The 11,035-nt window shown below is 39.7% G+C and overlaps 1 protein-coding gene across 1 annotated transcript in view; it reads right to left on the reverse strand.

Annotated features, from left to right (window-relative positions):
• Window positions 1-10,612, reverse strand: part of ANKDD1B (ankyrin repeat and death domain containing 1B) — a gene marked incomplete at both ends in the record, with an annotated part of 33,194 nt that extends 22,582 nt beyond the window's left edge. The window contains 8 exon segments of the mRNA XM_082074712.1: window positions 835-933; window positions 2,606-2,710; window positions 2,815-2,913; window positions 4,752-4,862; window positions 4,864-4,926; window positions 4,930-4,946; window positions 6,896-7,003; window positions 10,537-10,612. Coding sequence (XP_081930838.1) covers window positions 835-933; window positions 2,606-2,710; window positions 2,815-2,913; window positions 4,752-4,862; window positions 4,864-4,926; window positions 4,930-4,946; window positions 6,896-7,003; window positions 10,537-10,612 — 678 coding nt within the window.
• Between the last annotated feature and the right edge of the window lie 423 nt (window positions 10,613-11,035).

The raw sequence follows: 11,035 nt of genomic DNA on the forward strand, positions 1-11,035 counted from the left end.
ATTGTTGCTGCTTTATATGTTCAGCCTGCTGTATGCCTGGGAAAACACTCATTTAACTGCTGCTGATAAACTACTTAGCACATTAGAGCTCTAAGTTGGGCTGCACCTTCTAAAGTATCATCAGAATTAAAATTAAAAAACAAAAAAATTTAAAAGGCATAACTTCCTGTGTGCTTGTTTGCATGGTTCTATGAATGCAGTATGTGACCATTTAACAATTTTTAATGTATTTCTTCTTGCCTTAGATGCAGAGAAACACTGACGTGCTCGTTCCACAAACAGTGAAGTAAAGGAGTAAGGAAATTTAAGGAGAGACTTTGAAAAGTTATTCAGACACCTTAAAATGCAGTGTCAAAAGCAAATTCAACCAGATTGAAGTGTTTAGGCACTTCTGAAAAATGGGTGTTTATTTGCATCTTGAAGTATTTAAACAACTTTGAAAAATTAGTCACGCAGGACTCAGCAGTGACACAGACACAGCTGAGCAGAGCAAAAAACTGGGAAACATGATCTCCCGACACAAAGGCTGACATCTTAGTTACCAGACCTTCTCACTTCTCCCAACAGACAGCATATGCTAGTCTTGCTTTACATTAATTATTAATGCATATGGAAAAGTCTCTTGGCAATAAGAGCAGAAGTTTCACTGTCCTTCCTTAATTACTGAAAAAACATCATCCTTATACATTTGTTGGTCCAACATATATCACTGCCACCACTGTGATACCTGCACAGCTTATTCATGTCACTTGGTTATATAGTAACTACACTGAAAAAAAATAATCTTTTACAAGCATATTTTTAGTTGTACTTCTGTGGAAAAGAAATCTTTACCTTATCTTTTTCAGATGTAAACAGTTTCAGAGTAATCAAGTTTTTTATCATGTCAACATGGCCTTTCTCAGATGCCAGAAGAAATGGCTTTTTACCTTTCTAGAAAACAGAAAGAAAAACAGTGTTACTGAAAGTAAAAATACTTTGCTTCCAGTTACTAGATATTTGGCATGTACATATGCATATCTGCATAAAAATCTATATGTTGTATGACTAGGTAAATCAACAAAATGTAGATATATACAAGAAGAGTAAGAATTTTTAAAAGATGCAATGTTTTCTTTGTGAAAAAAAAAATTATACACCAGATTGTGCACCTGAAGAAAATATTTGAGAACTGTTCAGAATGGGTAATAGGGTAGAAAATGTCCTCAAAATATTTAATTATTAATTGTTCTTAGTATGAAACTATTTATCAAAAGAACTGCCTCATTAGAAGTCTGAGTATGCTCAGAAACAGGCAGTAAAGAAGTTGCAAGATTTATTTCCATGACATAACACATTTAACATGAATTCTGCAAGTACAGACCACAATGACTGCATCTCAGAAGTTTCAACCAGGAGGCTTGAATTTAATGCTGTGTATTAGGGGGTTGTGTTCATGGTGGTTAAACTAACAAAAACTTTTCCAATCATTTGCGGTTCAACTGCAGAAAGTTATCCTGATGTAAAACAATACCACTGGTCAGACAGTGAGGCTATCTAATCAGTTATCAAAGGCTACCTCATAGTGGCCTATGTCAAATGTCTACCAAAAAAAATTGCACACAAGTAATAGATCATTATTAAATAAACTCGACATGAAGAAAAATCCTCTTTACCCTTTCTTTCCCAAGGTCTAAACCACAAAGGTTTGTTTTGTTAAACTCTGTTTTGTCAGCCTTGTCAGGCTTAGGAAAAATTTGGAATTTTGTACCATCAGATCTATAAAATTCAGGGCTCAAAAAGAGCTTAGGGGATCTTTGTTTTGGTGACAAATTCCATAAGAATAGTTTTGCCTCATGTAAAGATAAAATATCCTACTTAGCCATGTAAGACTCCAAAGTGAGATCCCGGTATAGTGGGAAGGGAAAATATAAGCACAGCATACCTGGTGAGGACAAGACCCTGGCACTGTTGAAGACCTGGCCCACCTCTGCATGACAGTTTTATGCTCTACATTGATGAAAGAGGCCCGTGTTGCAGCCTGCTCCACAACAGGCAAAACCAACCTACCCTATGCCAGCACTAAACCCATCAGAGGAGCATGTGGTTCCTCTGCAAACGTGTACTAGAAAATGGGCAGTCACTGCTATAGGGAGGATGCACATGGGGAAATACTGGAGGAAACAAGAGGACTCAAGGGAAGAGACCCAGGAGGAGGTACACCTGCAGAGGGATCACAGCTCATGGAGGATCCCTTGTTGGAGCACAGGAACACAGTAAGAAACGAGGAGCAGCAGAAAAAGGAAACCAGTGTGGACCTACCCCAACCTCCTCTTCCTCCCATTGTTCACCAATAGGACTGAGCATCATGTGCCACAAAACAAAGGGAAGCAGGGGAAGGAGGAGAGGTGTCTGGAGTTCACCTGAGACAGGCAAAGAAATGTTTTCCTTAGGTGCTTGTCTGGCTGATTGTCTTGCTTGTTTCTCAATACCCAAACCAGTAATTGAAAGTGTATGTAACTGGCAATAAATTAAAATACATTGGAATTCCCTAAGGGGGGATTGCTTTTCCCACAACAGATGCCTCATGACATCAAAGAAATAAACAGGAAGAAACATACTGTACCCCATCAGGCTTGTTCAACTCATTAAGATGAAGATCTTGAAGAAAATAATCAACAATTTTAACACTGTTGTTCTGAGCTGCAAAGTGCAGTACATTCATTCCTTCCTGGGGAAAAAAAAAAAAAAAAAAAAGTAACTCTGTAAGAATAAGTATTATGTTTTTCCAACATCAATTTGTTTAGAGTCGGTAAAAATTTGTCATCAACAAACCTCATTCTTAGCCTTTTGATCAGCACCTGCTTTAACTAATTTTCGCATTATATCCAGATTTCCATTCCAAGCTGCAAGATGAATCACTGTCAAGCCGTGCTTCAAATAAAATGAAAAAGGCAGAAATTACCACCAATATACTTCATGCCAAATTTATTTTTTTAATTAATTCTATGTACAAGTGGGGTCTGTTATGCAGGCTCTAGAAAATCAGTGTTATCACCTGGTGTTGTGAGGGGGTTTCTTAATTTCTCAGAGCCAGAAGAAATAGATATAAGGAATTTCCAGCCAATGTCCCCACTTTGCTTCCCATTTTGGCCTCAGATCTCTATAACTTTTTCACATCTCCTCCTCAATTTGTGTGTATTGTGTGTGGGTGCAGCACCATAAATCATGGCTCATCATGCTACGTGCTGTGTAAACACCATTCGTATTCCACCATAAAAGCACCTGACATAACAGGTGGAGTCAGAAGAACCTAAAGGACGCAAGAGGAATTGAGGTACTTCCTCAGGTGTTACAATTTATCCCCAGTTTGTCCTCAGAAGTGGCTGCATGAAAGGCTTCATCTAAGAATTAAAGACAGCTAATAATTAAAAGATAATCCTTGACTAGAATGAGACTCAGAGTGTCTAACAGAACTCCATCAAGGGTGGAGGGTCTGTGTTTCCAACCTGGTCACAATGCACCCTATCAGGGTAATTAAAGGACCCACAAAATGTTTTGAGTCACCTTATTGCCTCAATAAATCTGGAAGACAGACACTGGAAAAAAAAAAAATGGCCACAAAGAATAATTTAGCATAGTTAGAGAATAAAATTACATTAACACTATACCTAATGGTACTCCATAAAAGATCCAGGTATCCATTTCTTAACTACTGCTAGGGAGAGCAATACTACTTAAAGAAAACTGTCCACTTCTTGCAGAACTCCCTTATTAGCATTTGTAACATAGACTATTAATTTTAGAGTTCTTCATTCAGGCACTGTCTTTCAGTCTGCCAGACAAAAGAGAAATGTTGCTTACAACAGTGCAGGATTTGCTTAGGAGCTGACAGGTTCCAGAAAGACAGTCATATTTCTTGAAAGCAGCATGTGAGATATTCACTGGCAGAGCAGCTTGGGACAACATTCTGGGGCAATTCAAGCAGTGCTAACGAGGATAGGTTATCTACACTGCAAGCAGATGCCCCAGCCAGGAGCCACTGGTAACTGGAACTAATAGGTCTCATTTTCACTCCAGCTCAACATGGAAACAAGGTAGCTTTGTCCCTCAACAACCCAGAATTTCTCTTTCTTACAGCTTGAACACTGCCATAAGGAGAAAGAACCAAGCAGGGGAAAAACATTAAATGATTCATCTACTTCTATTACTCAGTTGACTGGAAAACTCCTAGTTTGAATATCCTGTTTATTAATAACATACCATACATTTGGTTTTAACATCTGAATCAAATGGATGTGTATTGCCATCTGGTCCAACCAAGCCAGCCACAGCTACTGAACTCTTAATGTCTTTGTGGCTGCAGGGTAGTTGACAGTTTTGCATTAAACTACTCACATAGAAATGGAGGGAAAGAACACAAGCAATTACCTTCTGAGCTCCTGGAGATCCCCAGAGCTAATTTTCACTTTTAGTGACTGCTTTAATATTAAGTGGCCAATGATTAACTACCCACAGACAGAGTGTTTGCACATGTGGCTTCAACCATCCTTGCTCCCATCAAGTATTTAGACATAGCTGGAGCTTTGAGCAACATGTTTTTCTACTAACAATGTTTTTTCATATCAACGTGTGCACTCCTGAGACAAACTGATGCATTTACAGCAAGCACATAACTTTGCAAAATGCAGAGTGTAAGACAAACATTTACCTTCACTTTTGTCCTAATTTGTTCCTGTATTGTGTGATTCAAAACATGTAAGCCAGCTTACCTGATCTGCCATATCAAGTCTAGCTTTGTGATGGAGAAGAAAATCCACTGCTGATATATGACTTCTCGCAACAGCAAAATGGAATGCAGTGCGCTTCAGCTGAAATAAGCAAAGCTTTGGTTATCAGGTTTATATTACCGTTCTTTTCCTTGTGTAGGTGATCAGGATTTCTGAATTATCTGATTATTAACAAATGTGTTTGTCAATATATACACATTTGTATATTTCTCCTGCAACAACCATTCTTTATATGCATTTTTGTTCCCTTGAATATAATTTAGGTATAGATCTGAAAGATTTCTTGTAGAACCAGAATGATTTAGTCACTCTATGTAATATCATCCCTTCACTGAAATTCACTGAAGTGTCCGAGGGGATTAAGTAATCATATACTGCCTAGAAGAGATGCACACAGTACAAGAAGCATCCATGGTTTTTATTTTATGATATGGTTTGATTTGAAAAGCTGAGGACTAGATTTATGCAATTAGATTTGCTTTTGATACCTCCTTGCTTTTGGCTACACCTCTGCAACACATGACAAGATTCCTGCCTCACTCAATATTAGTCACCTTCCCAGACTGAGTCATTATCTATGTAAATGAAAGCTTCTACTTTGCAAACAGTGAGTAATCTCACACAGGTGAATAGGCTCAAGGCTTATCAGGAACATTTGAATAATTTTTCACTAAAGTAATTAATGGTGTGAATTTAAAAGGCATTGGTTAAATTAAATTAAACTTTAGTGGAGAAAGTTTTGCTTCCAATTAAAGTGAGCATAACTGAATTTAACATAATTCACTGAGAGTCTCCAGACAAGGATATATAACTGATTTAACCAATTAATTTTAAAAGTCAGTTTGGATTTGTTATCTTATGGTTCTATGCAGATCAACTGACTTACTCATGTATAAGTCTAAATTTACAGCAATATGTGTTAAAAGCATAAAAAGGTGGGATTTAAGACATGCATTTATGCCCCAAAAAGCCTCTTGCACAGAAATAGTTCTGTCAACAAAACTCACCTTTTTGGCAGCCTTGCTTATTTGGCTTGGGAGTGCAGGGGCAGGAATGATCAACATTAACAAAATAATAGTTTTGCCAGTATAAGCTTAGTCCCCACTAGGAGAATCAATCAATGTGAAATGCTCACATAGCAATGCTAGTAAATCTCTTAGACACTGATTTAAGGATGACAGAGTGAAAATATGAACCGCTGGACTGGAAAGGTATGTAATTAATTTATTGAATTCTGGAAAGCAATAAGTTAGTGAGAACTGCATTTTAAGTGACTTTTTAGAGTACTGTGTAGTTGGTGGGAACACTCACATAGTTCAAGAGAAGTTTACCCAAAAGAAATTTTTGTCTCCTCTCTTTTCACAAACAAACCAAGGAATGCAGCTGTACCATCTCCACAATTCCCCAGTGGGCAAAATGCACATGGGCATGGAAAGCAAGTTTTTTCCAGAACCCATGATTGAGTAATATTTTGTGTTCATGGGTAGATGATTTAAATGTAGCCACTGAGTGCAAACTATTCTCCACAATTCCCAAAGAAATATCATGAACAGTCTACTGCTGTTGAACTACATCTCATGCAGAACATGGCACTATATTTTGTTACCGTGATTTTAGATTTTAGGCCTAGAGTTTATATCAGCATAACTAATGCATTGTCATCTGTCCAGGGTAAATCCGAACTCTGATCTCAGCCTGAAGCCAGAGGACAAGCTAGAATGCTCCTGTGGCTGCACACAAACCAAACGTAACACTTCACACTTGAAATTTGTAATGCTAGCAGCATAAATTCATTCTCAAAGTGACTGTAAGGTTAAGTCTTCCCACTCTGAAAGATGGGGAACTCAATAAATAAATCACCCAAGAACAAAGGGTAAATATTAGAGTAGGGACCGCAATTCAGAAGCACCTAGTTTCTGATGTGTTGCACAGAGCAGTGGCTAAATGAAAAGACCTGCAAGTTACGCTGCACAAATCCTACTGTCCATACTGGAGGTGTCAAATGTTTCTTAGTCGGGTCCTAGAAGGGACTGGTGCAGCCTCACTGCCTTGCAGCTGGCAGGGATTCCACCATGCAACCCCGAGGAATCGCATCTCGGATCAGTGGCCTGTCAGACGGTTCATACTCACAGTATCTACAGCATTCATGTTAACATTCTTTTTAAAAAGCTTTTCCATGGTTTCCAAATTGTTCATTTTAGCAGCATATTGAAATTCTCTTTCATCTGGCAACACTGTGGAAAAAACACGATTAAAAAATGTATTACTAAAAAAATAGCCATAAGCAGTTTAAGGGATGATGGTACTGTTCTTACCTTCTGCTATTTCTCCTGATTTAATATGTTATGAGAATTATTTGCTTCTCACCATAGAAGTGTTCCAGGACTACATTTTTCTCCTCTAGAAACATCTGGTTGATGTTTCTAGTTTCAACATTTAAGTGCAAATAGAGGCAGACTTTTCACAGCATAGATTACCATTATTTGCACTGCTCACAGGAACAAGAGTTCATTTATGAAGCTCTCACATCTAAATGGGTCCCAAAGCATTTTACAGGCATAGCGGTGAACTGAGGCACAAACCACAGTATTTGTTTCCTATTTTTGGAACAGTTTTAAAACAGAACACACCACCAAAATACACCAAAATGTATACAGTAACAAAATTGTATGAGCCATCTTAAAACAAAACAAAACACAACAACAAAACAAAACAAACAAACAAACAAACAAACAAAAAACACAACAACAAAAAAACCACAAACCAAGCAATGAACAAACAAGACAATATAACCAGGAGTTTTACAGATTAAATAAAAAAGAAAAGGTGCATACTTGAACTCAAAATTTGGCCACAATGTGGAATTTACTATTAAATTAGGACCTTCCTTTAAGGTCTCAACCAAAAAATGAATGTTTGGACAACTGAAGTAGCTGCAGCATGCATTTAGACACCAATAGTTCAGTAACTCTGGAAAACAAAATTCCATTGTCTGATAACTGGTTTAGCTGATTTAGAGCTCAGAGTGTTTCTCATGTTTCTACCTTTACATTGAACACTTAACAATAAATTAGAGGATCAGTTGAATCATCTGCAAAAATGTTAATAGATATCTTTAATTTCCTAGTATATCACACGTTAGAAGTTAATTACTTAGATATCTTCTGTCTAGAATATTTTGGCCTGAGAGCCACTTGTCTAATTGTGTCACCAAAGAGGACAGCACTCTCCGCTGAAATAGAAACTGCAGCAATTATCTGTTCCTTAGAGGCCTCTCATGCAAGTTCATCCCACTGCATTATGTCTAAGTTCATTAATGCCTAATGAGAACATGGCTTGAGGCAAGATGGCTACCGAGCATACTAAGGAGAATCAGTATGACATTAACTTAATTGCAGTTTACATGTTACCCATTATTATAATCACAGGGGGATTAATCACAGCTGTACTGTACAAAACAAGCTAGAAATTAAACTGGACACTTGTGAAGCTGTTTTGAATGTCACTATGACAACAGAAGCATCCTCCCAAAATTCTCTGTAAATCCCAGAATATTACTCGCTTTTCCGACAACATGGAGGAACAACCAAAAATACCAAAACCAAAAAAACACGACCAAACAACCAAACAAAAAAACCCCATTGCAAATAAGAATTCACCCCTGGCATTTGTGACAAGGACTGTGGCTAACAGCAAAATGGCTTAATGAACAGGGATCTTTGCAGAATAAACTAATCACGTGTAGATTTTGTAGTCTACACAATGAAGAAGTATCCAGCAGAGGTTTCCACTTCCTTGATTTCAAACATGGGTTTGAACCCAGTGTTCACAGGATATCTTGCTCAAGGCAAATTTGTGGCAAACATGGAAACAAAACATAGGACACCAATTAGCTGCAATTAGTCATAATAAAGCCACATTCATTTCTACTGACTGCTGATGAACACTCACACATGCATCTTACATAAGCATGCAAAGATAAATGTTGTTGCATCTGAGGATATTCAGGAACAATCTCTGTCTGCAATCTATTGAACAAGACAACTTTTCACCTCACATGGAAGGGCAAGGAAGTAAAAAGATGCAGAAAAGTCCATTGCTTTGTTAACTTGAAAACAGAAACTCTTCCTCAACAAGCTTTGAGGTACTTAAAATTTTTCTTTTCTTATATTTGCATCTTATTTTACTGGCCTCAATTTGTCTTTCAGTAATACCACAAATAAGGGTGATTTCCAATGAAGAGAAAAAGTGCACCAGGGTTTTCAGTACTCATAGACAATGGAAATCTTTCCGCCACCACCATCACCCCATTTTTAATTTCCTGCTGTTATATCCATAAGATGAAAATCTGTCATTGTCTCAAAAAGCACATGGAAAAACCCAGGAAGCTGAATTGGCTGAAGACTTCTAAGTAGATAAAACAGAAAAATAACAACAATATTCAGATTCAAAAGACAACAAAATAATTTTTACTCTACTGTTTCTAAAAATTATATAATATCTTTAATAATTTGGTAATATTTTCAATTTTTTCTCTATGTTTTCTTGTTTGTTACCAGAAATCAAACGACTGGGGCAAGCAGTTATTTTGTTAACTCACAAGAATCTTCTTCTAAAATAGTCATTTTCCAATTCAAAAAAGTAATGGGAAAAACTACCTATTGAGTTTAACAGTGATATTTTATTCATTTTTTTTCTTTATCTGCCCTCTCTGCCAGCCTGGAAGCAGGACACACAGCCCTGGAAAACAGGTCCTGAATGTCAGGCTGCTATCACAGGACAGGACTGTGGTAGTGTTTAACAATTACTGCTCAGTTTCCACAAATAACCGATTTTCACGAATTGCAGCCCACGTCGGAGCAGACTGTTCTTCCATAAACTGGTTCATGGGATGAAACCTGGAGACCCCGTCACTGGGAGTTGTGCCACCAAGTGCAAGGAGGCCAGAAGGTCCGATGCCTGTGTGGCCGCCAGATCAAGGGCTCTGACCAGTTGTGAAACTGCTGGCAGGTGCACAGCCTCTGGGATGTGACCCATCCCAGTGAACCCCCTTGGACAGCTTCGGGGCTGAAGTTAAAGCGGAGCACTGGGACGTTCACAGGAGCTGAACGTTGGAAGATGAACGTGACAAACCCCAGCTCCCAATCCATCCACATGTCCTCCTGGATATGTTTTCACAGAATCACAGAATGTCAAGGATTGGAAGGGACCGCAAAAGATCATCCAGTCCAATCCCCCTGCTGGAGCAGGAACACCCAGATGAGGTTACACAGGAATGTGTCCAGGCGGGTCTTGAATGTCTCCAGAGGAGGAGACTCCACAACCTCCCTGGGCAGCCTGTTCCAGTGTCTGTCACCCTCACTGTGAAGAAGTTTCTTCTCATATTTAAGTGGAACCTCCTGTGCTCCAGTTTGAACCCATTACCCCTTGTCTTACCATTGGTTGTCGCCAAGAAGAGCCTGGCTCCATCCTCGTGACACTCACCCTTTACATATTTATAAACATGAAGTCACCCCTCAGTCTCCTCCAAACTAAAGAGACCCAGCTCCCTCTGTCTCCTACTACGTATAAAGCAGATCACGTTTAACCTCCTTCTTTCTCCCCCACCACCACTACTCGTTTTGCTCCTTGGCTGAGTTAAAAAGGGGGTTCAGGTGGACCCCACCACCCCAGCAGCCCCGACGAGGCACAGCAGGAGCTGAGGCTGTCCTGCCCGCAGCGAGGGGCCCAGGGCCTGCGCTGCCGCCTCCGACCCCCGCACACTCACGGCCGTCATGGCTGGCTGCTGCGGCTCCATGTGTGGCGTCCTCTGCGGCGTGGAGCAGACGGCTCAGCCCCTTCATCACTGCCCTTGGCTCCTCTTCCTCCTCACCCAAGGGAAGGGGCCCCAGGCTGGGACACTAAGGGAGGTGCCTTGTGCTGGCCCTGACAAACCGGTTCCTGGGGCTGTGAGTTGGCTGAGCACACCCAGCCAGCCCAGCGCACCCTGTCAGTGCGACGCCAGCGGCACCCCAGCGGCTGGCCGTGTCACCTGAGGAGGGAGAGGTGCAGAGCAGCTTCGAGAGTTTGTTTGAAAAAAATTCAGGAACTAAATAAACAGAATTTCTTGATACTAGCTAGGCACCAAACAGGGTGAGCCTCGTACAGTTCTGGCCCAGGTCTTCTCTAGCAGCTAGCCTTACATCCAAATAGCAATTCACACCTACAAATGCACACACAAGACCAAAATGTAGTCCTTCTTGCTCCTGAAGTGCTTCCCAAACCGT

The sequence above is a fragment of the Streptopelia decaocto genome (genome assembly GCF_964273445.1).
Source record: "Streptopelia decaocto genome assembly, chromosome: Z".
NCBI lineage: Eukaryota > Metazoa > Chordata > Aves > Columbiformes > Columbidae > Streptopelia > Streptopelia decaocto.